Here is a 26,571-nt window from a genome sequence, read left to right as displayed (position 1 = left end):
CCTAAACGTATTTACATGCAAGTTATATGAGAGCATTTCACAGTGGCATGTCCTGACACACTGTCTCCTAACAAGATGAGCCCACAACTGGAGAAAAGAAACCTGTTGCTAGCCACATCACCTACAGTGTTCATGGGGCTTCAGCAGAATTTGACATACCACCCCCACCCCCATAAAGTCTCCCAAGGAGAACCGATGTGCCGTGATCAGTACCAGACCTTCCAATATAATTCCTAGGAACAGAGGAGGCAGAAGCCCCAATGATCTGAAGAGCCAATTTGACAGCACAAGGCCTTCTACTCCCACTTGTGAGGAGGAAGCCAGGCTTCTCACGCAGTTCAGATCAGGGATGGGCAGCAGTCAGCAATAAAGCTGCTTGGTTGAAGGCTAGCCATTACCGAGCCAGAAAATTGTGCTCTCTGTGACACCTTTGCTGGACAGCTCCCTTCCTAGCTGGAACATACTGATCTCTGGTGCACTGGATTCTTTGGCCTCACTGGTACAGCCACCTGGCAGTGATGGAGGAAATAGGACATGGCCACAGTTTGAACTGGGCTGTATGAACTTACAGTAGCAGCACATGCACTCCACTATCAACAATCATTCAGATTTGCAAAAACTAACAAAGAATCTATCCATCAAATTAGTTGCAATTTATCCGGTGTCATTTATTAAACTATTGGCAATCCTCTGGCAATCTTTACAAAGCTTTAGTTTATGGTTGCCATCAATTTTGATTTTAATTCATTTTTATAATGTTTTATAATGTCATACTGTTTTATTGTTGTTAGCCGCCCTGAGCCCGGCTTCGGCTGGGGAGGGCGGGATATAAATAAAATTTATTATTATTATTATTATTAATAATAATGTTACTTGACATTCATATTATGTCTTCATTATAAAATGCAATGCCTCATGATAACTAACCCTCTACATATACATACCTGTCTTAATGAGAAGGTTTCTGGAGAGCTGGCATTCCAAAGGAAGAACTGTTGTCACATTAGCAAAAGCTGAAGTTGACACTGTTGTAGTAGCAGCGGAAGTATTTTCGGCAGGTGTAGGGAGAAGTCTAGCTGTTTTCGCTGATGCTGTAATAGATGTCAAAGCTGCTGTAATTGTCAGTGGGTATGCAGTTGATGTTTTACTGGTGTCTGAACTTGTGGATTTCTTGGTGTCATGTGTTGCTGTTTCGGTTTGTCTTGGTGCATGTGTTGTGGGGGCTGAAACTGTACTAGTTTTTGTGACTGGAAATGAGCTAGTGGAGTGCACAGGTGTTGTAGACTCATCTGTTGATACAACTGGAAAGGCTGCACGTGTCACTACTGGGCTTAAAGTTGGTGCCATTTTTGTGGCAGTATTATTTTTTGCTAGTGTTGATATCAACGTGCTTAATGCCATCACAGATGGCGAATTTTCAGTGCTCAGTGAGAACAAGGATGAAGTCAGCATTGGTGATGTTGGAGCTGATTTTCCTGTAACTGGTGTTGCTTCTGAAGTTGCTACAGATGGTATTACACCAGGAGACACAGACGGTAACACTGTAATGACAGAATGGGTAAAGTTGGTTTTTGGCAACAAAGGAGTAGTTAGTCGTGTTTGTGATGCATGAACAGAGGTTATGATGGCTGTGTTAGTGGTATGTGTTTGCAATGGAGTGATCTTTGTGGCTTCATTATGCATTTTAACTGTATCTATATCACTTGTACCTTTTGTGTCCCACCCTCCTGTACTTGTTAGCTGTTTATTCAAGTGATTATTTGCTCCTGAAACAGGGCCATTTGTGAACTGTGTTGGTTTTCCTGAAGTCATGTATTCTTCAACATTTAATACTGGTGTTGAGCTTAGCAATTCATATACTAGGCTGTGAGATGTTGTTTTTTTACTGCTAACAGCACTAATTTCCTTATTTACTGGAACAGTTAATTTAGCAATGAATTGAGAAGCCAGTGATAGGGGAGATGATGTTGCATAGAAGGCATCTGTTGATGCAAAAAGGTTTCCAGAATTAGTTGTTTGAGGCTTCAACATAGTCTGGGACTTGGCATAAGAAAAAAAAGGCCATAAGTGATCATATGTTGTCAAAATAGAGGAAAATGCATCCGTGCTAGTAGACGTCCTCGTATTAGCAGCTGTGAAGTCCTCATACACAGGATAGGATTTTTTCCCAAAGCTCGAAGTGACATTCATATTCCTGGCAGTAAAATATTCCAAAATATTTCCATGTGTACGAGTGTCCTTCTTAGATTGCAGGGATGGGACTTCTATGCCCTGTGAGAGAGCACTTTGGTTACTTGGAAAGGATGCATACTGGCCAGAAGATGTTTCTACAGTCAATGGGTATGTGTTAAATTCTGTGAAGCTCTTAGAATTTCTTCCACTTGAAACTGAAGAATTTGGGAGAACTGTTACAGATGTACTAATGGGTGATGTGGCTGTGCTAGAAGGCATCTGTTTATTTACATAATTTGTTTGCTGCTGTAGGCCTGGAACCACTGTATATATTGTTCTTAAAGCTGTAGGGCTCACATAGTCCTCTGCAACCCGGGACACTTGAGTTGTTGTCTTTCCGGAAGACATACTTATGCCAGTAGATGACAGCCAGCTTCCAGGGTCCCACACTGGAACTAAGGGTGTGGTTTTTAAAATCTTTCCTGCATTTGAAGTATCTAAGATGCCTTTCGAAGCAGTGTTCGAAACTTCTAGGGAAGCAGGCACTGGGCTTTCCAAACGTTCTGTTGCTGGAGTAGAAGAGGGAAACATGTATATGTCCAAAGGTGAAATAGCAGTCCTGAAAGTATCAACTGTATGTAAGGTTTCATGGATTTTAGCATCAGATTCATTTAAAGGTAGATGAGATAAATATTCTGCATGGGGCATCATAGTGGTGGATGCCTTCATATTTCTCTCCTCCTCTTCTATTAAGCTAAGCATTGGCCTTCCCACATTAGAATCTGCTAATCGAGAACTTCTAAAATTATCAGGAGGAGATATAAACATGGCTGTGGAACGAAATTTCAAAAGGCCTCCAACAGAAGTTGGCAAAGATACTGAAAATTTATTGGAGCTGGTTCTTTCAAATGGCAAAATTCTCTTGAGAATTTGCTCGTTGGCAGGGGTTTCTAAAGAAACATTTGTGGTTTGCGTTCCCGGTGACTGATAAGGAAATAATCTATTCACATCAACATTTGTGAACACTGTGTCACTAGCATCTTTGGTGAATGACCGACGTTGTAATGATCTTACCAAGGCTTCATAGGCTATGAGAGGTGTGTTTTCACTGGTTTCATAAGCTGTATCAGAAATCTCTGTTTTTGATTCTGTGGCATAAGGATTTGTTAAATGAATGTCGGAAGCAACTTTATCATTTGGTGCTGAAACCATCTGATGTCCAGCTGTATTAGAAGTTTGATTTGTCCCCTTTATTAAGGAAATGACTTTATCTGCTGTATAAAAAGCTGGTATACTAGTAAGTGCGGGTGCTGGAGCAATCACATTATTTTTGCTTATTGCCTCTGAAATAGCTCCAGTTGGCACTGCTGGGAGAGACAAACGAAAAGGTCTTGGATTTTCAGATACTGCTAATAAATCTCTCTCTTTGGAAGAACTTGAAAGTGATGCAGACAGCAAATCAGTCATCATTTTAAATTGTGCAGGTGAAGAACTTGAGGTATGGGGGGCTGATGCAGAAATCCAAGGAACTGTCTTGTTCTTATGAACTGTAGATGATGCAGTTGCATATATGCTGCTCTCCTTATGATGTGTCATGGCATCTGGTGGCTTACTCGGGAGCTCTGCTACAAAATATGCTTTGTGAGTGAATCCAGAGAAAAAAATATTTCTGCTAGAATTCAATGGCACTCTGTGACTGGATAATAGGAGAGAAGTCTTATTGGATATTATTGCATGCAAAGCAGGAGAGTGCAGTTTCCTATCTTCTGGGTGTGATTGTGTCCCTGCTGGTATTGTGGAATGACCACTAATCAATCCAATGCCATCACTAAATGAGGTGGCAACAGAAAACTCTTTGCCATCCTTTCTGGATGCTGCAAATTCTGTTGCGCTGGAATTTCCAGGCACTAGCGTACTCTGTGGATTACCTGAAGTTTTATTTAAATAATTATTAACTGTGTCTATGCTGAATGAATTTTCTGTATCTGTGGACAAAGGCACTTGGGTGGGTGGCACAGTCAAATTGGAAACAATTATGATATGAGGTGATTCCTTTACCAATGGCAAAGGGGGTGGTAATGGAGAGGTTGAAACTATGTCTGATCCCGATGTGATTTCTTTTGAAATGGAGGATGTTGCATATGGAATTATCTGGGATGACACAGTAGTAGTTGAATGTGTCACTGGTGATGATGTGGACAATGCGGGTAACACACTGATTTGAGGCAAACCTGATACAATAGTCATTTCGTCAGCATCTTGAGACTTCACTGGTGATTCAGCTGATACCTCAGAAGGTTCTTGGGATGCGCTGTTGCCACTGCCTTGGTATAGGCTTGGCAAAAACCTAGTTTGGTCCATAGTTCTTGTTCGTGTCTCTGCTAAAGTACTTTTTATTATCTGAAGCAGATTGGCATTCTCCAAGGCTTGCCTCATTGAAATGTCACCCACTGAGGAAGACTCAAGTTCTCTAGAAGGCCATGTTGGTGATAATATAGCTCTCCAGTTGGTAAAAGACTCTGAAGAGGGGGCAACATTTATCGGCTGTTGCTCAGTACCTGCAAAATAATACATTTGGATTGAATATTTTACAAATATCTCATCTTCAAATAATGCAACACAACAGATTTTCTTAGAAACAAGGACCCAATTCCCTCCACCCTACTCAAGGTGGAAATGGAAAGCTTGGTTAGGGAACTTGTGGCCAGGAAAGACTGGATCAAAATACAGTTCAGTGTCTTCTCAACAGTATTTCAATCAGGTATATCATACAGTAGCTATAGTATATAGCATAAATAGTGCAGACAGATAGAAATATAGATTTATATAGTAGCTATAGTAGAGCACATAGTTGGAAACTAGGGTCCCCACGGTGTATCTTCTTCAGGAAGGTAGAATGAAAAACAACTTCTTCCATCCTAGGGAAGGAAAAGCTTCCTGTCAAGAAAATAAATATGTAAGGTTTTTTGCAGTCCTTACTGATCTCCTTCACAGAGATATTGAAAGGGAAGAGGGATTAGCTTTCTAAGAATCTGATAAACTACCTCCTTTTGGCAGCACACATGGAGGTGCAGTTACATTGGGAAAATGTGGCTGGATGTACTATTCAAAAGTGGTGTGAGACAGCATGGAACTTGGTTTTGATGGATAAACTTAGTTCTGCACATGGTAGAGTAATGTGTGCAGAAACAAAAAAAAAGATACTTTCAATGCTGCTTGGTTTATGTTTTTGTGTTTATTTCTTTTATTAACTGTCACCCAGAGGAACTTAGGACACCTCCCTCCCCCCCTCCCAGTAACTCATAGATCTTTTGGGCTTGGTTATTTAACTTAGCATGCTGCTATTATTTTCTGCCTTATATACATCATGACTGTATTTGTATCTGATGAACAATATCCACTATTTGTTGTTTGTATTGTTTCATGTTATTATTAATAAAAAATATATTGTAATATATTAGGAAACTTTTGACAAGATACCATCCATTTCTCTGGCATACAGACGAAGGTAAAAAAACAAACAAAAACAAGGGTAAATTGCACCTGAGGACATGAAGTTCTGCATGTTGACTGACCATTCTGAAAAGATGTAAGCCAAGGTGGCTCTATACCTGCAGCTGCAATTACCACTATTCTTCATAAAAATTACAAAGGCTCAACCATGCTGTGCTTGACAAAACTCCCAATGTTGCTATCAGCCATAGTGTGTCAACATATTAAGTAAGAAGCTTGGGGTTAGTAGTAGATACACAGAGGGAATAGATGCTGACAACCAAGCCTCAGTGCCTTGGCAAACGATGCAGGACAGGAATAGTGTCAGTCTTGGCTGGGTTCCTCCATGGAGCAGCTGTAGGTGTTTATCTTGCCAGCCTTAATTATGTGCACAATTACATGCAGGCAGGCAAGGAAAGAAACCAGGGATAAAATGGGGGGAAAGAAAAGCAAAGATTAAAATGAACAAAAGAACTACATACATGCACACATGTACATGCATACATAGGAACACACACACACAAATACAGTTTGTAGAGTAACAACAAATTCGTTGCACTTGAAATATGTAAGAACTGGCTATCAGGTTCTGTCAAGCATCTCACAATACATTCACACACACTTTTCCCTTAAGGGTTCAAAACATATTCACACAGAAGTAGGCAGAAGAGAAAGACTTTTCAATGAAGATGAATGTTGGAAGGTGCAGGACAGACAAAAGCAAGTATACTTCTTCACACAGCACATAGTTTAACTATGGCACTCGCTCCCACAGTGACGGCCACCAACTTTGATGGGTTTGAAAGCAGATCAGACAAATTCGTAAAGGATATTAATGGCTACGAGCCGTGATAGCCATGCTGCACTGTCAGAAGCAGCATACCTCAGAATACCAGTTGCTGGGAATCACAGGTGGGTAGAGTGCTGTTCCTCTCAGGTCATGATAGTGTTCTTCCCACAAGCATCTGTTTGGCCACTGCTGGGCTAGATGGCCATTGGGATCTGATCAGATCCCAGTCTTGCAAAGTGGCACAGGGCTGGCTCCAGGAGGGCGGTGTGAGCACCCCCCAGAAAAATGCGCCTGGGGCAATTGCCCCGGAACAGCCCCCCCACGCCCCTTCCACCCCTGTATAGGAGACACTGTGCTTCAGAAGTACATTATTCAACTCACAGAGGGCAATGTGGGGCCTCGAGCTTAGCGTTTCTCTTGTTTTTACATGTGAGTAAAGGTGGCGCTGTGGGTTAAAGCCTCAGCGCCTAGGGCTTGCCGATCGAAAGGTCGGCGGTTCGAATCCCTGCGGCGGGGTGCGCTCCCGCTGCTCGGTCCCAGCGCCTGCCAACCTAGCAGTTCGAAAGCACCTCCGGGTGCAAGTAGATAAATAGGGACCGCTTACCAGCGGGAAGGTAAACGGCGTTTCCGTGTGCGGCTCTGGCTCTGGCTCTGGCCAGAGCAGCGATGTCACGCTGGCCACGTGACCCGGAAGTGTCTCCGGACAGCGCTGGCCCCTGGCCTCTTAAGTGAGATGGGCGCACAACCCCAGAGTCTGTCAAGACTGGCCCGTACGGGCAGGGGTACCTTTACCTTTACCTAATGCCTGAAAAGAGGATTATTCTCCAAGGTTTGGGATATATATATATATACTGTGTGATATATGCTGGGACATTCTTGTCTCTGCACCATGCTGCAATACATGTTCCCACAATTTTGTGGGCATCTTGCTAAAATAAGCACAGGAATTTTGTTACTGCAAGCTGCTTAAGGGAATGGAAGGTAGCTACCTGCAGATGAGGTAGGGAGCGAGAGGGAGAGAGGGAGCAGGTGCAGGAGATACACCACCACCTCTGTTAAGTTAACCAGTTTTGTATGCTTCCATGAGTGAAAACATAAAGTTTATTGAGCTTCTCTTTTATTGGATTTACTACCTGCCCTGAGTTGTTATTGGAGAAAGGCAGCCTAGAAACTGAACAAATTCTGATAATACATTTAAAGATAAAAGCATTTTCGCAATCTCTGCTTTCTGAATTCAGCCTTTGCTTCAGGCTCCACTCTTCTGAAGTCACCTATCAGGTATCCAGCACTGCACTGAGCAGCCAGTTATCAAAGCTCCATGTTGTCACGCATGTACAGAAGCTGGAGCAATGCTAAAAGGATCAGTTGAGGAAACGGATCTAGAAAACAGGCGTAGCTCAGAAGTAGAGCGAAAAGAACAGGCTATGATTGTGCAGTACCAGGAAAGAAGATGGAAAGCTGCACAAGTATGTGGGACAAAATGTTTGATTTGAAATGTGCTAGCAGCAACATGGATACACAAGCTCTCTGACAGTATTCACATGCAAATCAACAATAACACAACTTGGTGAGCTTTGAGCAACAAGCTAATGAGGGTGAAATGTCCAGGACTCGTAGCAAATCCTGTTTCCGAGAATAAAGATTGTGTAGGCTGCTGCGGGTCCAAAAATGAGGATTACACACAACTTGGATACATAAAAGTCATGCTGCATTATAATTAGAGACATCTTTAAAAGACCAAATCAAGCCACAGCTCCTTTCATATGCATACATTCTGTCAAGTGAGCAGCCCCTAAAAATGACAATTAACATAGTTAACAGTCTACAACAGAAAACAACTTTCACATTTTCATTGCAAAGAAACCAAAGAACAAAACCTACAGAACATAAAATTAAAAATTGTCCAGAGACTTCAATAGTTATTAATATATTAGATTGTATCATATACTGTTTTGTTGGTATTTAAGAACTGGCCTCATATTAATAAATAAATTGCAAATGACTGCAGATGCAGCTTCTGGGAATTTTTGTGATTGAGTAGAAACAACTGATCTGGGCAGAACACACCCAGCAGGAGCAATTTGTTTTCACATGACCTTTCAAGTCTATGGCACCATAAGGAAAGATTTCACGTAACTTTTCAAGCCTATGGCTCTGTAAATAAAGTCAGCCAAGGTTAATCAAAAAATGCAGCTCAAAAGATTGTGTGGAACAAATGCTCAAACAACAGTAAATTATGAATCAGCTCTCGGTCCTGGAGTTTGCCTTCACTTGATTCATTTTCAGGAAACATACTAAGCATGTTAGAAAACTACTCTAGAAGAATAGGAGATCGTCCAGCAGTTTGTTATGATAAATGCACACACTTCTCTCTTCCTGCCTGAATCAGTACCTCCTTCCCCACACCACAACATTGAGGATATTCGCAAACTTAATCAGCCTGGGACTCCTTATTCAGCCTTCCTGTGAATGGATGAAGGGCAATTTGGATTCTGTTTTAAGCTTAAGGAGTAAACCTCCTTTCATCCCATGCTGTTATTTTACAAAAGAATGAACACTTTGCAACTCTGGTGTATGTTTATGGAACACTTTCATATTTTAAACATACTCTTCCATTCCCACCATCACTACCCCCAGCTCCAGAACATTAAAAAAATGGCATAATTAAACAAATATAGTGCTAGGTGGAGTGTTTTTCTCACATGTGAACTCCACAGACATTCTGTTTTCATGTATTCTAAAAATAAGTCAGTGCCTATACACCAGAGAGACTGCCTCCCCTGATCTCTACAGTCAGCCAAAATCACTTTCTCAATTGTACATCAAATAAAATCCCCTTTCTGGGTGCGTGGTCTTGCCAAAGTTCAGAAATGGGTAACTCCTTAAGCCATGCTAGATTTTATAATTAAATCATCAATGAATAACTAGAAGCAAGCACAGAAAAACTGCACTTTGATGTGTATCCTAAGCTTATGTTTAAAAAGAAAACAAATATATATTATTGTACAAGGTGTTAGTAGCGCAAATTATTTACTATGTTATAATACTGCTGCAATGATACACCATGGGTAATGTCATACTGTGGCAATCTAGTCCTTATGGATGTGTGGATTTGAATATGATTAATAATAAAAACTGCAAAATGCCTTCAGGGTAGAGTCTTCTGCCAAGCTCACAGCCCATCCAGAACACATGAGAGTGTGGCATAAAGACTTTATCAGCATATCTGGCTTCATCACTTGTGAATAATGCGATCATCTCAAACTCCTGCTGTTAAAAATCATTAAACTCCATCATCATGCAGTCTCCCTAAGGCCCTGGCCTTGAAGGATACTATACACAAGTTTAACTTTCTGCACTCTGCAACTCCTGCTCAACCACAGATCTTTGCAGGATACAATGCACATTCCTAAAGTCACACACCACATACAGCGAAGATAAATGTAATGGCATGGTCTTAAAGAGAAGTTAAAAGAAAAAGAAAAAAGAAACCCCAATGACTGAATTTACTTTGGCCTACAGGTCGGCGGTTCGAATCCCCGCGGCGGGGTGAGCTCCTGTCTTTCAGTCCCAGCTCCTGCCCACCTAGCAGTTCAAAAGCACTCTTAAGTGCAAGTAGATAAATAGGGACCGCTTTATAGCGGGAAGGTAAACGGCGTTTCCGTGTGCTGCGCTGGTGCTGGCTCGCCAGCTGCAGCTTCGTCACGCTTGCCACGTGACCCGGAAGTGTCTTCGGACAGCGCCGGCTCACGGCCCCTAGAGCGAGATGAGCACGCAACCCTAGAGTTTGGACATGACTAGCCCGTACAGGCAGGGGTACCTTTACCTTTTACAGGTCACTATGGGACATGGTAGAGAGTGATGTCATGGTCCCTATGATGCTATGGGCTTAGTTGTTCTGATATCAGAGGGTTCAAGCAACTACGCAACTGAGTGATTAAAACAACCCGGAAGAACTTATAACACTAATTCTAACAAGGAACATCAAGTAAGCTAAACTGTGCAAGTATTGCCAACAAGCTATAATGCTTGGCTTCCAATTGCCACTTTGTTAATGCAGGTCAGTTAAACTGTTTTGGATGGCTTCAAAAAGATGGGAATTCCCCATTCCCTTTGTCTGCTTTAACTACAGTGGTACCTCGGGTTAAGTACTTAATTCGTTCTGGAGGACCGTTCTTAACCTGAAACTGTTCTTAACCTGAAGAACCACTTTAGCTAATGGGGCCTCCTGCTGCCACCACGCCGCCGGAGCCCGATTTCTGTTCTTATCCTGAAGCAAAGTTCTTAACCTGAAGCACTATTTCTGGGTTAGCGGAGTGCGTAACCTGAAGCGTCTGTAACCTGAACCGTATGTAACCCGAGGTACCACTCTACAGTTTAACAGTACATCTGAACTACAGCTACTAATAATAAGATCCACCTCTTAAACAGAGCTTGAAGATCCTCTCATATCCTTGATTTCAAACCTGATTTACCGTAAATGGTTAAGGTTTGAGAAGATGTAACACTACATTTTGATTGAAGCACATTTTAGACGGGAGGAAATTTTGCTTTAGCAAAGGGGAGGGAGAAGTGGAAGCCTTCATGCATTCCAGTCAGACCTCGGGAGTCTGAAGGGTTTAAATTGATTGTGAATACCCAAGAAAGATTTTAGGTCACTGCAGAAAGCTTACTGAAAATGTCAATTCATGTGTGCAGCAGCCATGAAAAGGCTAGATTTAGTGTTCACATTTTTTTGGCGGGCAGGGGTAGAATTAAAAATTAAATAGCAAGTATTATAATGTTATTATGCATTTATATGGGGTAGCTGTATTTAATATGCTAGTTGCCTCATCTCTACAAGAATACCATATTCGTAAAATAAAAACAAAAACTGACAATTGAATTGACCAACAAAGTGCAGCACACTCCTTATGAGAATAGGGTAAAGATATCAGACGTTTTTAGTTTACAAAAAGAGATTGAAAAGCAATTAATAAGAGAGTCATACATTTATGACTGGTGTTATGTAACACAATACATACCTGATTTGTGATGGCAACTCACTTAGATATACTTTTAAAGAGGATTGGATAGTAAGTCTATCAATGGCTATTATACATGGCCACTTCTTATTCAGAGGCAAATGTTTTTTTAGTTACAACCATATGTCACCACAATGTTATCCAAATGTCAACACTGTCATTCATGCACCTTCAGGTTGGATTGCTGGAATGTGCTTTCTGCTGGTCCAGAAGCAGCAGCTAGTGCAAGATGTGGAACCTCAACTGCAGGATATCACCACCACCATCATGTTACACCACTGCTGAAAGAATTGCACTGGCTGCCAATTAACAACAAAGCTAAGTTCAAGGTGCTAGTTTTAGTGTATAAGTTTCTATACAGCTTGGGAACAGGGATAGACTAAAATATCATATCACCCATTATATGCTCAACCATTGAGCTCTGCAGGAGAGGGCATCATGCAAATACTGCCTTAACAGGAGGTCCCTTCCACACAATACAGTGGTACCTCGGGTTAAGAATTTAATTCGTTCTGGAGGTCTGTTCTTAACCTGAAACTGTTCTTAACCTGAAGCACCACTTTAGCTAATGGGGCCTCCCGCTGCTGCTGCTGCGCCACCGCTGCACAATTTCTGTTCTCATTCTGAAGCAAAGTTCTTAAGCCGAGATACTATTTCTGGGTTAGCGGAGGCTGTAAACTGAAGCGTCGGTAACCTGAAGCGTCTGTAACCTGAGGTACCACTGTATAGGAATTGGGCCTTTAGTGTTATGGCACCTCCCCTTTGAAATTCCTGCCCCTTAAATATTAGACAGGTGCCATCTCTATTGCTTTTTGGGCATCTACAGAAGACTTTCTGCTGTCAACAAGCCTTTTAATGTAGGGATACTTCCCAGTCTGAATTAGTACTGGGAAAGTTTTGATTGTTTTATTGCATGTGTGTTTGCCATTCTAGGCTCTTTTGGGAGGAAGGGCAGGGTATAAATTTAATAAATATGGTGTGAAAATGAAAGAGCATTAAAGCTCAGCTGGAATGGACCAAAGGTCCATCTATTCCAGCTTCCTTGAGCTTCTGATTAGAAGAACACTTAGTCCAGCCTATATGAGTCCTAAAACAGTTAGAGACCATTATTACTCCTGTTGAGGCTGAATAAAATTTGCTTTTAATGAACATTTATTAAAGTGATCACATAAAACAAAATTCACTAATATACATTAATTTGCAAATGGCAAATCTGCAAAAATTGATTTTTCAGTACAAAGAATATTGGTCTCTGAGTAAGATATGTGACAAATGCTGCAGTATCTCCCAAGATATCTTTTTAAAGAAAACAGGGGTTTATATCAGCCAAAGGCAGAAGTAGCTGCCAGAAGCTTATTGTTCCATATACAGAAAGATATGGGACCTTGTAACTTACCCTTTTGTGCCTAGTTCTGAATCAAGATAAATATGCATCCAGTACACATATATTGTCTGCTATCTGAATGCACCAGCACCCTTGTTTTGTTCTATGCTGCAGCGATGTAGCCATACATTGCACATGGCCTCAATATTGCTAAGTAACACAAAAAAGCATCCAATTTTGCAAATGTGTGATTCACTGGCTTCCAGTTTAGTGCACATGACTAGAATTGAGTGTGAAGAAGAATGGATAAGGATCTTAAATCAACTGTTGGGCACGGTGTTGAAAGGCTCCACACTACCTAAGAGATATATACAGCGATGTTATAGTCCCCTGGATTAATGTGCAAAGCATCAAAAAGAAGTTTCAAATACTAAAATATGCCCAGGTTAGACTGGAAATGTCAGTGTTGAGATCTAAAATGAGAGAAATAATTAGGAGAACTGAAAAAAGTGACATAGTATGGCAGACAAGATATTCTCTCTCTCTCTCTCTCTCTCTCTCTCTCACACACACACACACACACACACACACACACACACTTTTTGAGATAATCTTTTACTCCTGATTTGGTACATGACAAATAAAGCTATAATCATAGATAACAGGGTTAGCACAAAACTTGACTAGAAAAATTAAGCCAATATTAATTCTTTAAATGTAAAGTTACCTTTTTTAAAAAAAGAACTGTACCTTTAATCAACATAATCACAAATATAGCTCATCATGTCAATTCATTATACATCCTCCTGGATTGAAAGAATATTTCCACACCAAAACACCACTGAGATTGCTGATCTTCTAAAGATATACTGTACATACATAAAATTCTACACATATTGTGATTTTTGGAACATAACTTCGTTTGAACTGAGTTTTGACTTCATGAAAAAATGTTTATTGACTTCTTCACTGAAAACCTGGAATCACAACCTGCTATGAGCTCTAACTGGCGGTGATTCTTTATGCTACATAGTTGTGACCACAACTTCCAGTCATAACAATTTTATACATACAAGTTATTATTAGTAAATAAAACTCTCTTGTTGCTACAGTTGCTTCTTGCTGCAGAAGCAGCAGCAGCAACAACAACAGGTGCCCAACCCACCCCCAACTGAGGTTCAGTTTGAAATAAACAACACCTATTGAACAAGTTGTGAATAAAAAATAAATTCATTATGGGCTGCATCCAGAGATGCCAGAACAAGACTACACTCATGCAGCAGGGTTTTCCCACTGCTGTAGCCTCTTGTGCCCCAGTAAGCTGCTCCTGAGGCTAGGAGGACCCTCTGAAATGGCATGGGACTGTAGTGCATGGTGCTATAGCAGGAATGACCTTCATGCAAGCAGAAGTGACTCCTATTCTCCTCCACCCCACCAACCAACCACCCCGCAAAAGCTTACTGACCTATTTTGCGTTTTGAGCACAGAATTTAGATATCCTTGGCACACAATAGACCTTGATAACAAATAGGTACACAAAATTTAACTGAGCTTTTAAAAAGGAGAGTAGCCTGCATCTTTGTTGTGTTCACGTAGTTTCCAAATACCCATCAAACATAAACATCAAATGCTTCCCTGGAGCAAAGACCAAAAAAATCCAAAAAGGAAAACCGACCCCAAAAGGTCTGGTCTGATCATCATAAACAAGAGACCCCAACATTAAAAAGGAAAAGCACACCCTTACATGATTTGCAATGCCCTGTGAGCGAGTGAAAGGACAATTTCTCTACAGAAGAAAACACTCTAATAAGTCAATTCTGGTCATTCCTGTCCTCAATCCAAGCTGAAATTTTAGAAAGACTAGAAACGTTAAGAAACAGACTGGCTGGGAAAGACACATACAGTGGTGCCTCGCAAGACGAAATTAATCCATTCCGCGAGTCTCTTCGTCTAGCGGTTTTTTCGTCTTGCGAAGCAAGCCCATTGGCGGATTAGCGGATTAGCGCTATTAGCGGCTTTTAGCGGCTTTTAGCGGCTTATCGGCTTATCGGATAAGCAGATAAGCGGCTTAGCGGCTTAGAAAAAGGGGGGGAGGGGAAAAAACCCGCAGGAACTCGCAAGACATTTTCGTCTTGCGAAGCAAGCCCATAGGAAAATTCGTTTTGCGAAGCACCTCCAAAACTGAAAACCCTTTCGTCCAGCGGGTTTTCCATCTTGCGAGGCATTCGTCTTGCGGGGCACCACTGTATAATGATACCAAGGAGGATGACCTAAAAAAGGGCCAGATTTCCTCCAAAATGATTCCTACACGGGAATATAACTCAGCAGACTGTCGCCCACATAACCTCCAGGTAAAGGCAGAGATAAACCTGCCTTTAATTATGAAAGCACAACACATAAGGGAGGGCAGTATATCACCCCCTGAAAGGAAAACCACCCCCAAGGAGATCTCTCCGGGTTTTTGGACTAAAATGAGATATCTAGATGAGGAGGAACTAGGTTTCAATATATATTAACTATATCATTTTACAGCTGTCCTGATGTTTATCCGTTCATAGCAGATTGTCTAACGTGTCATAAGACAAAGTTCTTCGAAACAGTCCCTAGAGCCACTTCAGGTGTTTATACACTTAAAACATTTTTAGCTGACTGCCTTTTTAAAAATAAAAAAAGAAAGTTTGAATGTGGCAAATATACACTGGTAAACATGAGTATCAGACCAGCACATTTGCCAGGTATCAAAGACTGGCTAGGGCTCCCTGTCAAGGGTACACAAATATTGTGGAACAGTCACACAAAACCCACTGCTGAGTCTGAGGATTCAAAAGTGAAGTCACAGTTACACTTCAAGTCTCCTCAATACCCTGTAAAAACTGTATAGGGAGGCAGGTGAATATACCCTTAAGGCAGAAAAGGAAAGAAAACCGATGAGCCAAAGAGAGTGCACTCACTTGTAGTCAAGGAAATTACTCTGCTACCGGCAAATGCAGCTGCATCATCTGCATAAATGAGAGTTATATTCAGAGAGCAGATGTTCAGGTCCATCATTAGTAAGTATAGCAAATAAACATTGGGTGGAGAGACAGATTCACTCTACCTATTTTAGGGCACTAGTAGCTCATCTGGCTGAAAAGAAGCGCAATGTTCAAGGCATGAGCTTTATCTTTTAAGCATGCCTCTTGGCTGCTAGCACCATTGCTTGCATCTCCCCAATTGTTTGGGATAGCTGGATTAGATTCCCGGTGTGTAATATTTGTTCCTTCCCTGCTAAAACCTTTGGGGCATCTCTCTACTGAGCTATATTTTCTGTCATAGACTACTATTCACAGACATTTTGCAAATAACATTAAATGCATTTGCTGTTGGCTTTCTAAATGCAGTTTCCTTAACCTTTGTTAAATGACATTTGCTTTTCCCTCTTTAAAGCTCTTATTCAATTACTATTAATCAGTCTGCCACTTCTAAAAATCACCACAAAACAAGTGTCAGTTATGCTGGAACAAATGCAATTTAAAAATTAGTAACTCCAATGGGAAACAGGGCATTGTCACAACCGTGAAGCGTGCAATGGAGAATACAAATCTGTCAATAAAGGTTAAACAATTCATTCTAAGTGAATTCAGGAGGCCACCTCTTAGAAATAGGTATGAAAAGACAAGTGCCCACAATCTGTTCAAAGTCAGCATGGGTTGAGGGACAGTGCATTGTATTTAGACCTCTGTTTGCCCAATGCAGTTGTGAATGCATAGGGTAACTATAAGCTGATAGCTGTTGTTGATTGTGATAAATAACAATAATATTTAACACTTATAAAATAATCAAAATTAAGACAGCCCATGCCTGCATAATCACAATGTGATAGACATGATACGAAAGGAAAAAGGAATGGGGAGAGAAAAAGAAAGCAAGCATTGGGGGTAGTTTGCCCTCTGCCAGCCAATGCTCATTTATTTATTTCATTTGTTAGTCTTTCAGGACAGTTCACAAGATATATTATCCCTAACAACCTTAATGTCCCATTTGCAAATGGGAATACGAGAATTTGTTTTGTTTAACAATTTTAATCATCAACTGCTTAATCATCAACACCAATAAGCTGTTTGCATAAAACAGAAATTAAAATTGCCAGGGGTGGGGTGGTGAATTCAAAGTAAAAATAAAATTCACATTATAAAATGAAATTACATATTAAAATACACTTCGGCTTTACATGTTGGAGTAGGCTTACTTAAACAAAAAGGGTTTAAGCAGGCACTGAAAGCTTCGCTGCTAAGGCTTAACGTCAATGAGCAGGGAGCTCTAAAGTGCAAGTGCTGCCACGTGAAAGGACTGGCTCATTTTAAGTGCAAAAGCATCAGTTCCAAGTTGATACATTAACAAGTGAGAAGCTTGTGAAGCAATCTTAACTTCCCACACCAAAAAGTGCTATCTGAACAAAAATGTTCATGGGTGATCATGGGTGAAAAGAAACAACTTCTGCAGTGACCCACTGAAGCCTAAGCCTTCAAATGTTTCAAAAATGTTTTGAAATTCTCCGAAATGGCTCTCCACAAGCAGAGGAAGGAAAAAAGGAAGCAGTGGAAAATCAGGACTGCCAGAGTCAGTTTTTTTCCCCTATTACGCTTTTATTGTAATTTATATTTGGTGTTAGCTGCCCTGAGCCCGGCCCTGGCCGGGGAGGGAGGTGTATAAATAAAAAATTATTATTGTTGTTATTATTAATAGTGCAATCCCAGAACTACTGAGCATCGATCCCACTGGATCTGAGTAAACATGTACACGAATCCTCTGCAAAAAATATCCCCTACCTACTCAGCATGTCCTAAAGATGAGGTCAGCTTCATATGGCACCAGGAAAGAGGATTCCCCCTGATAATTGGTTGATTCCATTCTGTTACAAAAGGGATTCTTCACTTTCTGAAAAACCTTTAATTGATACAAAAGTGAAGAATAGAAGAAAATGTAGGTCAGTTGCAAGAGCACGCTGTTCTGAATGGCTTTCCTGCTGCACATTTTAGGTAAAGGTAAAGGTACCCCTGCCCGTACGGGCCAGTCTTGACAGACTCTGGGGTTGTGCGCCCATCTCACTTAAGAGGCCAGGGGCCAGCACTGTCCGGAGACACTTCCGGGTCACGTGGCCAGCGTGACATCGCTGCTCTGGCGAGCCAGAGCCGCACACGGAAACGCCGTTTACCTTCCCGCTGGTAAGCGGTCCCTATTTATCTAATTGCACCCGGAGGTGCTTTCGAACTGCTAGGTTGGCAGGCGCTGGGACCGAGCAGCGGGAGCGCACCCCGCCGCAGGGATTCGAACCGCCGACCTTTCGATCGGCAAGCCCTAGGCGCTGAGGCTTTAACCCACAGCACCACCTGCGTCCCTCATCATTTTAGTAGCTCCTTAATACATTTTAGTAGCTCCTTAATGTTCCTAAGCACGACAACTGAACTTCTAAAAAGCAAAGCCATCAGGTAACCCCATTAAGTACCTATCTGGGGCTGCAGAATATAATGTCAGTATATTGTATCTCTATAAAGAGATCTGACTTGCTTGCACCCACCTACCTCATCTTACTTTCCCTACAATAGTCCCTAAAATATTCCAAAAACAAAACAAAATTCTTAAAACCAATCCAGATTGAGTACTGTGCTCTGTTCAGATATATGTTGTGTATTTTACTTGCTTAAGGTTGTAGAATAAATCTTCAGCCATAAATTACAGCCTTCAAAATGCATTAAGCAGGGTCTGCCTGAAGACAAGCTTGTGCAACCCGCCACCCCCCAAAAAAATAATCGAGCTGCTCTCACTAACAGACATTAATCCAATAAAAGGTTATCTGCCTGGCTCTGTCCTTCTTTTGCCTTTCTGATACCCTAAGACCCAACATTGCAGCAACGCTTCAAGCATTAAAATTATAAAGTAAGATTTCTAAACGATAACCAGGCGCATATGGTAACTTAGTAATGCTGGAAACAAAACATGTACAGAAGAGCTGATGTGTCAGCAGTCAATATGTAGGGCAATAATATGGTGCATCTAATATGGCCACCACTATGCTGCAGCAACATGGCACAGCTTGCTGGTATTCTATGCTTGCCCTGCATTAACATCAAACGCACGATGATAGCAATGGGGGTGGAATCAATGCAGCAACAATAATGGCTGCTCCCACAGAGTTCTTGACAATTTCACTGGCACCCATCTATCACAACATTGCTGCCATATCAGCCATGTGTGCATCAGCTGCACCATTCACCCACAGCAATGCCACTTAACTCATTTCATACCCTTCCCCCCAAAAATGCACAAGCATGCCGCAAGAAGAGACCACAACACCTGCTACATAGGTAGCACCACACCACAGCTCTCAGAAGGGCAGATACTGACACTGCAAGTACCAGCAATCAGCCCAAAAGAAGCTGAAATCAATAGTAAGCCCTAACAGCAACAGCCAACCTACAACAACCCCTTTGCCATGGGAAAATGGCAGGGTCACGGATAGTAAAACAGACCAAGTAGTTAGCTACCTCTCTATATCACAGTGTATGGGAGGGAGCTTGTGTCTAGAACACATAGAAACCATATATTAGCTTCATCAATGTGTAACCCCAAAACTTTGGATCTGCTCCAAACTGATGCCAAAGTTTTATGCTCGATTGGGGCCCTTTTGGATCGGTTTGGAGGCGATCCAAAATTTTGTGGTTACATGTTAATGAAGCTCCATGTCTCTTTGGGAGAAGGGTCTGTGTCTTCCCTCAAAATCTGGGACTTGACAAAAGTAATGTAACATGTCTTTGTTCATGCCTGTTTGAAGGGAACAATGAAATCACTTTGTGACAGAGCGCCTGAAAAAACAAAGATTGTGACGGATACACACCTTGTCCGGTGAATAAATCATTTAGCACACATTAAGGACTCCCTTATCTCATTTATTTATTTTATTTGAAACATTTTAATACTGCTTTACATCAACAACACCAGGACGGTTATAAAACACCACCATACAATTTCAATAAAATCAACACATTAAAATACATCACAATCCACAATAGATTAGCCAGGTACTATAATGGCTGATTTTGTTCCAAAAACCTGCCTGAGACAAAATACAGGATGGCATGCATGCATACCCAGTCCACATATAGAAGCTGACTAGACTGACAGTTGAGTGTTTCTTGAACATTGGCAATGAGTGGCAATGGCGCATGAGGGCAGTCTGTATGACACACAGAGCTCTGCTCTCCGATAGGGGAGGAATGTTCTTCTCTGACCCTCCCTACTGCCCCATGCATCTGTTGCCTGAGGCACTTGTCTAACTCAGTGTTTCCCAATCTTGATTCTCTAGCTGTTTTTGGACTACAATTCCCATCATCCCTGGCCACTGGTCTTGCTAGGTAGGGATGATGGGAGTTGTAGTTCAAAAAACAGCTAGAGACCCAAGGTTGGGAAACACTGGTCTAACTCAGCCTAACGATGGGGCTAACTCTGTCATTACTATCTGTCCAACTGTTTTCAAAGGCATGGGAATACTAGTTTGTTTTTTAAAAAAGGAACAATTCCTTATAGAAAGAACTGGGCTCCCATTGGCCACAGTTGCTGAAGGCATTATCAGGGGTCTTGCATGGCACAGAGAAGTGGGAGATTCATGGCAGTTAGGAGAGGAATTTTTAAGTTAATAAAATAAAGTATGCCTCTGTGCATGTTGAAAGGGTGTCAAGGCACCTATGAAGAGATAAAAGAAACCAACAGCAACAGGTGTTTTTAATACATTTCACTGTTTGGTATGTGGAGGGCTTTTTTTTACTAGTTTACTGGAAATCTTGCTTAATGTATAAACAGAGTCAGTACAAGGAAGTATGAAAATAAACACAGCTATACACAAATAAATATTAATTCAAACAAGGTTGTTTTTCTTCACATATTTAACAAAAAAAGAAAAGAAGAAAAAAGAATGAGAGAGAAGGAAGTATGGTTTCTGAGAAGGCAAGTGTTACTTGTATTGCTTTTTTTGTGCAGATTCAAATGCCATTTCACCAACGTTACCACTTCTGTGTTCATAATTCTTTAGCCAACGCAGGAGAGAATTATAGTTCCATGCCATGTACCTCAATACTGAATGAACTTTCTTCCTTTTATGAGGGAGGGGAGCTGTATGTTTCTGAGTCCATGCTGTGAGTTGTTCCTGAATTAATCTCTGACCTACATTTAATGGAGAAGGGCTGAGGGATGGCAGTCATCCTGGGGTTTCCTTTGACACCAGATGATGTGCATTTACTTATGATAGCCACCACTGGAGTTTCTAACAGCAGAGTAAATGCTTAAGGTTGTGATGGGATAAAACACCACGCTGCAATCATAAGTTGCAAATTTAGTTTCAATTCTAGTCTTGCCCACCTGGCAAAACCTGAGGCTAGTACAGTGGTACCTTGGTTTGCAACCACTTTGGATTACAACTGTTTTGGATTACAACCACATCAAACCCGGAAGTCCGTGTCCCTTTTTTTTTTTTTGGATTACAACCTTGGGGGGGGGTTGCAACCAATTTGGGAGGGGGAGACCACATTGGGGAAAGTGCACCTTGGGTTACAACCTGCTTTGGTTTACAACTGTACCTCTGGAACAGATTGTGGTTGTAAACCAAGGTACCACTGTACTACACTTTTAACACAAACCTATTAAGAGTTCTTTGAGAATGTCAACAAACATACAGATTGAGGTGATCTGGTTGGCATAGTGAACTAGGACAGAATCTCCTTGCTTGTTTGTTTGTTTGTTTTAAATTTTGCTTCCATTTCATTATAAATTTGACCCCCTTATCTATATTACAAAGATCACAAAACTGCTGAAATGAAGAAAATCATTATCAAAGGAAAAGAAATCAATACTATGAAGGATAATTCTGGTTTTAGAAAACAAAAGAACTATTGCTGCAGTTAGAGACAGCACAACAGAATACAGGCTAACATTTTTACACTTCTATTTTATTGCAACCAGCAGTCACCACTTAAGATGACAAGGGTTAAATGTCACAATTAATGCTGACATCTTAATGACCTGTTTTTATTTTACTGAACAGTTAATTGAAAAGTTTGCCGCTTTGCAGGTTTATGATAAATCACACCGAAAAAATGACATGGAAACGACATTTTAGGAGACTCTCACTAGGCTTTCTGCTACTGAGAAATAATAGATCATTAACATTCACTTTGACAGTTTGGACTACGAAGGCAGTATTTCGCCATTAAGACTATGCTGGCTCCTTCAGTCTTTTTTAAAAAATCACTGCAAATGTTCACATGACCCTATTTTCAGTACATAGTAATAAAATCAGTCATCCCAACTGAAAGCAGAAAGGACTAAAAGCACAAAGGGGGTTTCTGGTTGCTGGCAAAAATGAAAGGTTGAATAACTGAACAAATGAATCAAAATAAAACATTTGTGCAGGCTCCAATTAAAACTTAGGACTGCAGATAGCACAGAATTGCACATACAGTACATGGCTGATATTTGAGAGAGATTTGAATGGCTGTGTACTGTACAAGTTTACTAAATTCTCAGGGACTGGCAGGCCTCTGACAAGTGTACAGGGGGATGCTGGAGGCCTGAGGGATTGACCAAGGAGAGAGGTCCAGCAATTTATGGGGTTTGGTGACGGCCATGAGGCAGGAACAAGGGGGAGGAGAGGAATGGTCACAGCCAGCAGAGATGGAGATGGATGTGCAGGACGTGTTGGAGGAAGAGGCTGTTCAGGAGAGGGGCAAGCTAGTCAACCAGAAGGAGTGTTAAGAGGGAAGAGAAGTGACAGGTTCTGTGTAGGAGAAGCCTCGGGTTGTGCATGCACACCCCATCAGATGAGAGCACAAATGTTGGGGGGGGGGGTCTCACTGTTGCTGCTACTGCTCTGCAGGGCATAGATCTGGGGTCCAGACTTAGTAAATGCGTGATTATGTCAATAAAAAATTAACTATCAGATATTTGCCTTTCTTGGCTGGGAGTGCCTTAGGACATAAAATTATGATAAGACATAAAACCTATGACTTCAAAATAATGAGTGTAAATTCAACTTTGGTTGATGAAATTAAAGTCGCTAAGGGATGGATATGTATATGGAAATAAGTTATAGGTGGGATGATACCCAAATCCATTCCTAATTACTAAGTGACAACTGCAGTACTGTGTTATTAGCAAGTCTTGGTAAAGATGTTGCCAGGGACGAGTAAAGTTTGCCAAATTAAGATTTACAAAAATAAGGATTGCGGTGTAGATCTGACATCCATTCTGCGGAGCTCAGAGTGATTTTATTCGTTGAAATAAATGCAAACCCCTAAGTCCCATGCTCCTATGATATTCTGAAATATGCAACAAACTTCTAACTGATCAGCATGTGAAAATATAGCAGCAGGAGCTTGACCAGAGACTGCAAAATACAAGTTGGTAAGTAGCACAAGCAGTCTTGGCATGCAGCTGAGTTCTATGTTCTCAGGTAACAAATTACTGGGAGAAGCCACTACCATTGTCCTGCTTATTTTATGTCTGGGTTCCTGTAGCACCATCACAGTAGTCAAAAGCTGAGCCCAGTGTGCTTCCTGCCCTCCTCCCCGCAGTACAGTACACTGGGATGCTGCAATGGGAACAGTTTTCCCTGCTGAATTTCTCTCTCTCTCTCTCTTTAAGACACAAGATTGCTGTCCGGGCGAAATGGCTACTAGGATGTATGCAATGTGAACAAATTCACAGCGCATTTTGTCACAGAAAAATGTGGATCAACAATTTTGGGCGAGCCAAGCACATCCCATGAGCAGGATGTGGGGAAAGGCTGTCTATATTTTGAGCCTCGGGTGCCAAAGGTTTTGGGTCCTTAAGTAGGGTTTTAAGCAAATCAATATAAAGATGCTTGTGCTGGAGAATCTCACCACTGAGATTTTGTATTCATCAGATCGACAAAGTAATGAATAGATTGAGAAGCAATGGCTTCCGATAGGAAAACCTAAACATTATTTGGAGAAAAACAGTATATCTGATCTCACTAAAAATAAATACAGTGATTTGTGCAAGGACTGTAGCTATTAGCAATGGCCTTACACTGCTCTTGAATAGAATGCTATGAAATATATCCATGGGTACACAGAAAAAAATGACTCTTTTACTAATGACTCTTGCAGGTTAATTATGCATTGAGTGAAGCAGTACTTCATATTCTGTTTGATCTGAACTGGTTGCTAACAAATTTCAATGGACTGCATTGTAGTATTTTTAATGATTTAAGATTCTTAAGCATATAAGAACTTTACAAGTATAAATACATAGAAAAAAATGGGAGAGAGAGAAACTAAGCAGGATAGCTTTACGTGTATCCTATCTTCCTATCCTACTGAGTTTCAGTATTTTAAGAGTTGCCGTGTGTTAGCTCTAAAGCAGACATAGTGATTTAGAGATTGGAGGATTATGCATTCCCTGCTCCTCTTGTTCTCCTGCACATGAATTTTTCCTGCTATCTACAGGTTGGTTCAAAGGATGGAACAAGTGAGAATTTGAGCACAGAGGCTGGAGTATGTAATACCTGCCACCCTATCCCTAAAGCAGGGCCCTACATTATTTCTGCACAAGGAGTAACTAGCACTTAACTGAACTAAAAAGCACTAAACAGTTTAGCCATCCCTAAAAGGCCACAGTCTTTCATCATTGTAATGATTACGTTATGAACTGTTTCCATTTTTAAAAGCATTTTTCAGATGGAATGACCAGAACTCTGCAGAGTATTCTAAATGTGACCACATTGTTTAATGGACTATAAAACTGACTGGTTTGTTTTTCGCTTCTTGCCAAATAATTCCTAATACTGAGAAGAAGCATGGAAAGTTACACAAATGGGTGTCTTTTCACATGGTAGGGCTTTCGCAGTCCATCCTTTCTTCTGAAGCCCTGGTGCCACTACAAAGCTTCTCCTGCTGGTTGGAAAACCCTCAGGATGGATGTGGAAAAGGGAATGCAGCCACAGCTGGGGGGATAATTGCGAGAATTAAAAGGGCAGCCTTGCAACGGCCTTTCTGCTCCCCACAAGACAATTCAGGATGCTGCTAGATGAATCTCCCTTTTTCCTCACCACCATAGCACACTAAGTTGGCATTGCCAGTGACCTTTCCACTATAGAATACATCCAAAGTTGCTCTTGTGACAACAGGACATTTGATTTTGGCATAGGCCTCTGCTAATAGAAGAAAATGACATATTTTGTTGATTTCCCCCTCTCCTTCAGCCTTTTGCTTTCAATTAAATATCTGGTTGAGAGTAAGCCTTAGTCTTGAACTAAAAGTTACAGAGCACATATGGCTACTGTCAAAAGCAGCAATCACACTTCTCTGATCCATGCCTGTAGGCAGCAGCAATGCAGCGAAGCCAGGGTTAAAGTGATAATCTCACATAACTTTTATTTGCTCTAGTGCACCCTTCTATGACTAGGCCACTTAAGGCAGCTACATAATATAAATCAAGAAAGAAATTAAAATATCATTATTATGATCCAAAAGTATCATTTGATACATCTAAGGAGGTGAACTTGAGTCCATTTATTATTATTATTATTATTATTATTATTATTATTATTATTATCATCTCATAATAAATTTGTTATAGTCTTTAATGTGCTACAGAATCCAATTGTTTTTGCTGCAAGAGATTAACATCATGAGAAAAGTACACAAATGCCCAGCAACAGCAGTACAGTGGTACCTCGGTTTAAGAACAGCTCTGTTTACGAACTATTTGGTTTACGAACTCCGCAAAATCAGAAGTAGTGTCCTGGTTTGCGAACTTTACCTCAGTCTAAGAACAGAAGCCTGTGGAAGGGCACCGGCGGTGGGAGGCCTCATTAGGGAAAGCGCGCCTAAGTTTAAGAATGGTTTCAGTTTAAGAACGGACTTCCGGAACGGATTAAGTTCGTAAACCGAGGTACCACTGTATTGTAAGAGATAACCCAACAATCAACCAACAAAACACATTATCATATGCTCTAAGTACAAAAAAAAATGGCCACTAAAATAAAACAGCCTGAAGAACTCATTTAAAAATAGATGGGGCCAGCCAAAGAACCCATGTGATGCTGTTCCACATATTACATTCTGTAGTACCAAATGTTACAGAGTATAACAGACCAGGCTGCTGCTTTCAGTGGTAGCCCTTCATGTGCCATAATGTCTAGTTGCTTTGAAATGCTTCACTAGTAGAGGAGGAACATTTACTGTACCTTATACTGTAAATGGATCTCATTGCACTTGGCTTACTATATTTTGGTGTGTATTATTGTATAAAGCATTCCAAATTTCCAGATGAATTTTGGAGAAAAATTAGCTGTTAGATGCATTTAGAAAAACTACAGCAGAATACAGAGCTACTCAAAACAGAAGATCGCTGCATGAAAGGAAAGGAAAGGAAAGGGGGTTGGAGTGGGGTATGTAAAGAAAGCCAGTAACATATTTATTATGAGATTTAACTGATTTGAGATGCTGAATACATCTTTGCAGCTTTTTCAATTGCAAACAATTCCAACCACAATTCCACTTGTCCAGTGCTTAAAAATCATGGGTCCAAGTGCCTTTCTGCTATTCTGGTGCTTTCTAGGCACAGGTCCAAGTAATTTTGCTTTTACCCTGGGAAACCCTCTCTTTAAAAATAAATTGGAACCAATGGCAATCTCCAGAAAACTCAGTTGATGTTTGTTTCAATTCAGCACTAAACCCCAGGTTTTCCTGGGGGAAAGCAGTGGGGCAAACAAA

The 26,571-nt window shown here is 41.0% G+C and overlaps 1 protein-coding gene across 4 annotated transcripts in view; it reads right to left on the bottom strand.

The window, feature by feature from the left end:
• KIAA1549L (KIAA1549 like) overlaps nt 1-26,571 on the bottom strand; it is a 144,055-nt gene that overhangs the window by 75,991 nt on the left and 41,493 nt on the right. For 2 of the 4 annotated variants that reach the window (XM_079977129.1, XM_079977130.1), the window contains exons 2-3: nt 4,404-4,730; nt 945-1,541 (exon numbers count right to left, since the gene is read on the bottom strand). In XM_079977129.1, coding sequence (XP_079833255.1) covers nt 945-1,541; nt 4,404-4,730 — 924 coding nt within the window. Of the gene's footprint in view, nt 1-944; nt 4,731-26,571 lie in introns of all 4 variants that reach the window. The other 2 variants (XM_079977131.1, XM_079977128.1) reach the window with 2 other exon arrangements.

The sequence above is a fragment of the Podarcis cretensis genome, assembly GCF_951804945.1.
Source record: "Podarcis cretensis genome assembly, chromosome: 1".
Lineage (NCBI taxonomy): Eukaryota > Metazoa > Chordata > Lepidosauria > Squamata > Lacertidae > Podarcis > Podarcis cretensis.
The sequence above is the reverse complement of the archived record's forward strand: the minus strand, read 5'-3'. Positions and strand labels throughout refer to the sequence as shown.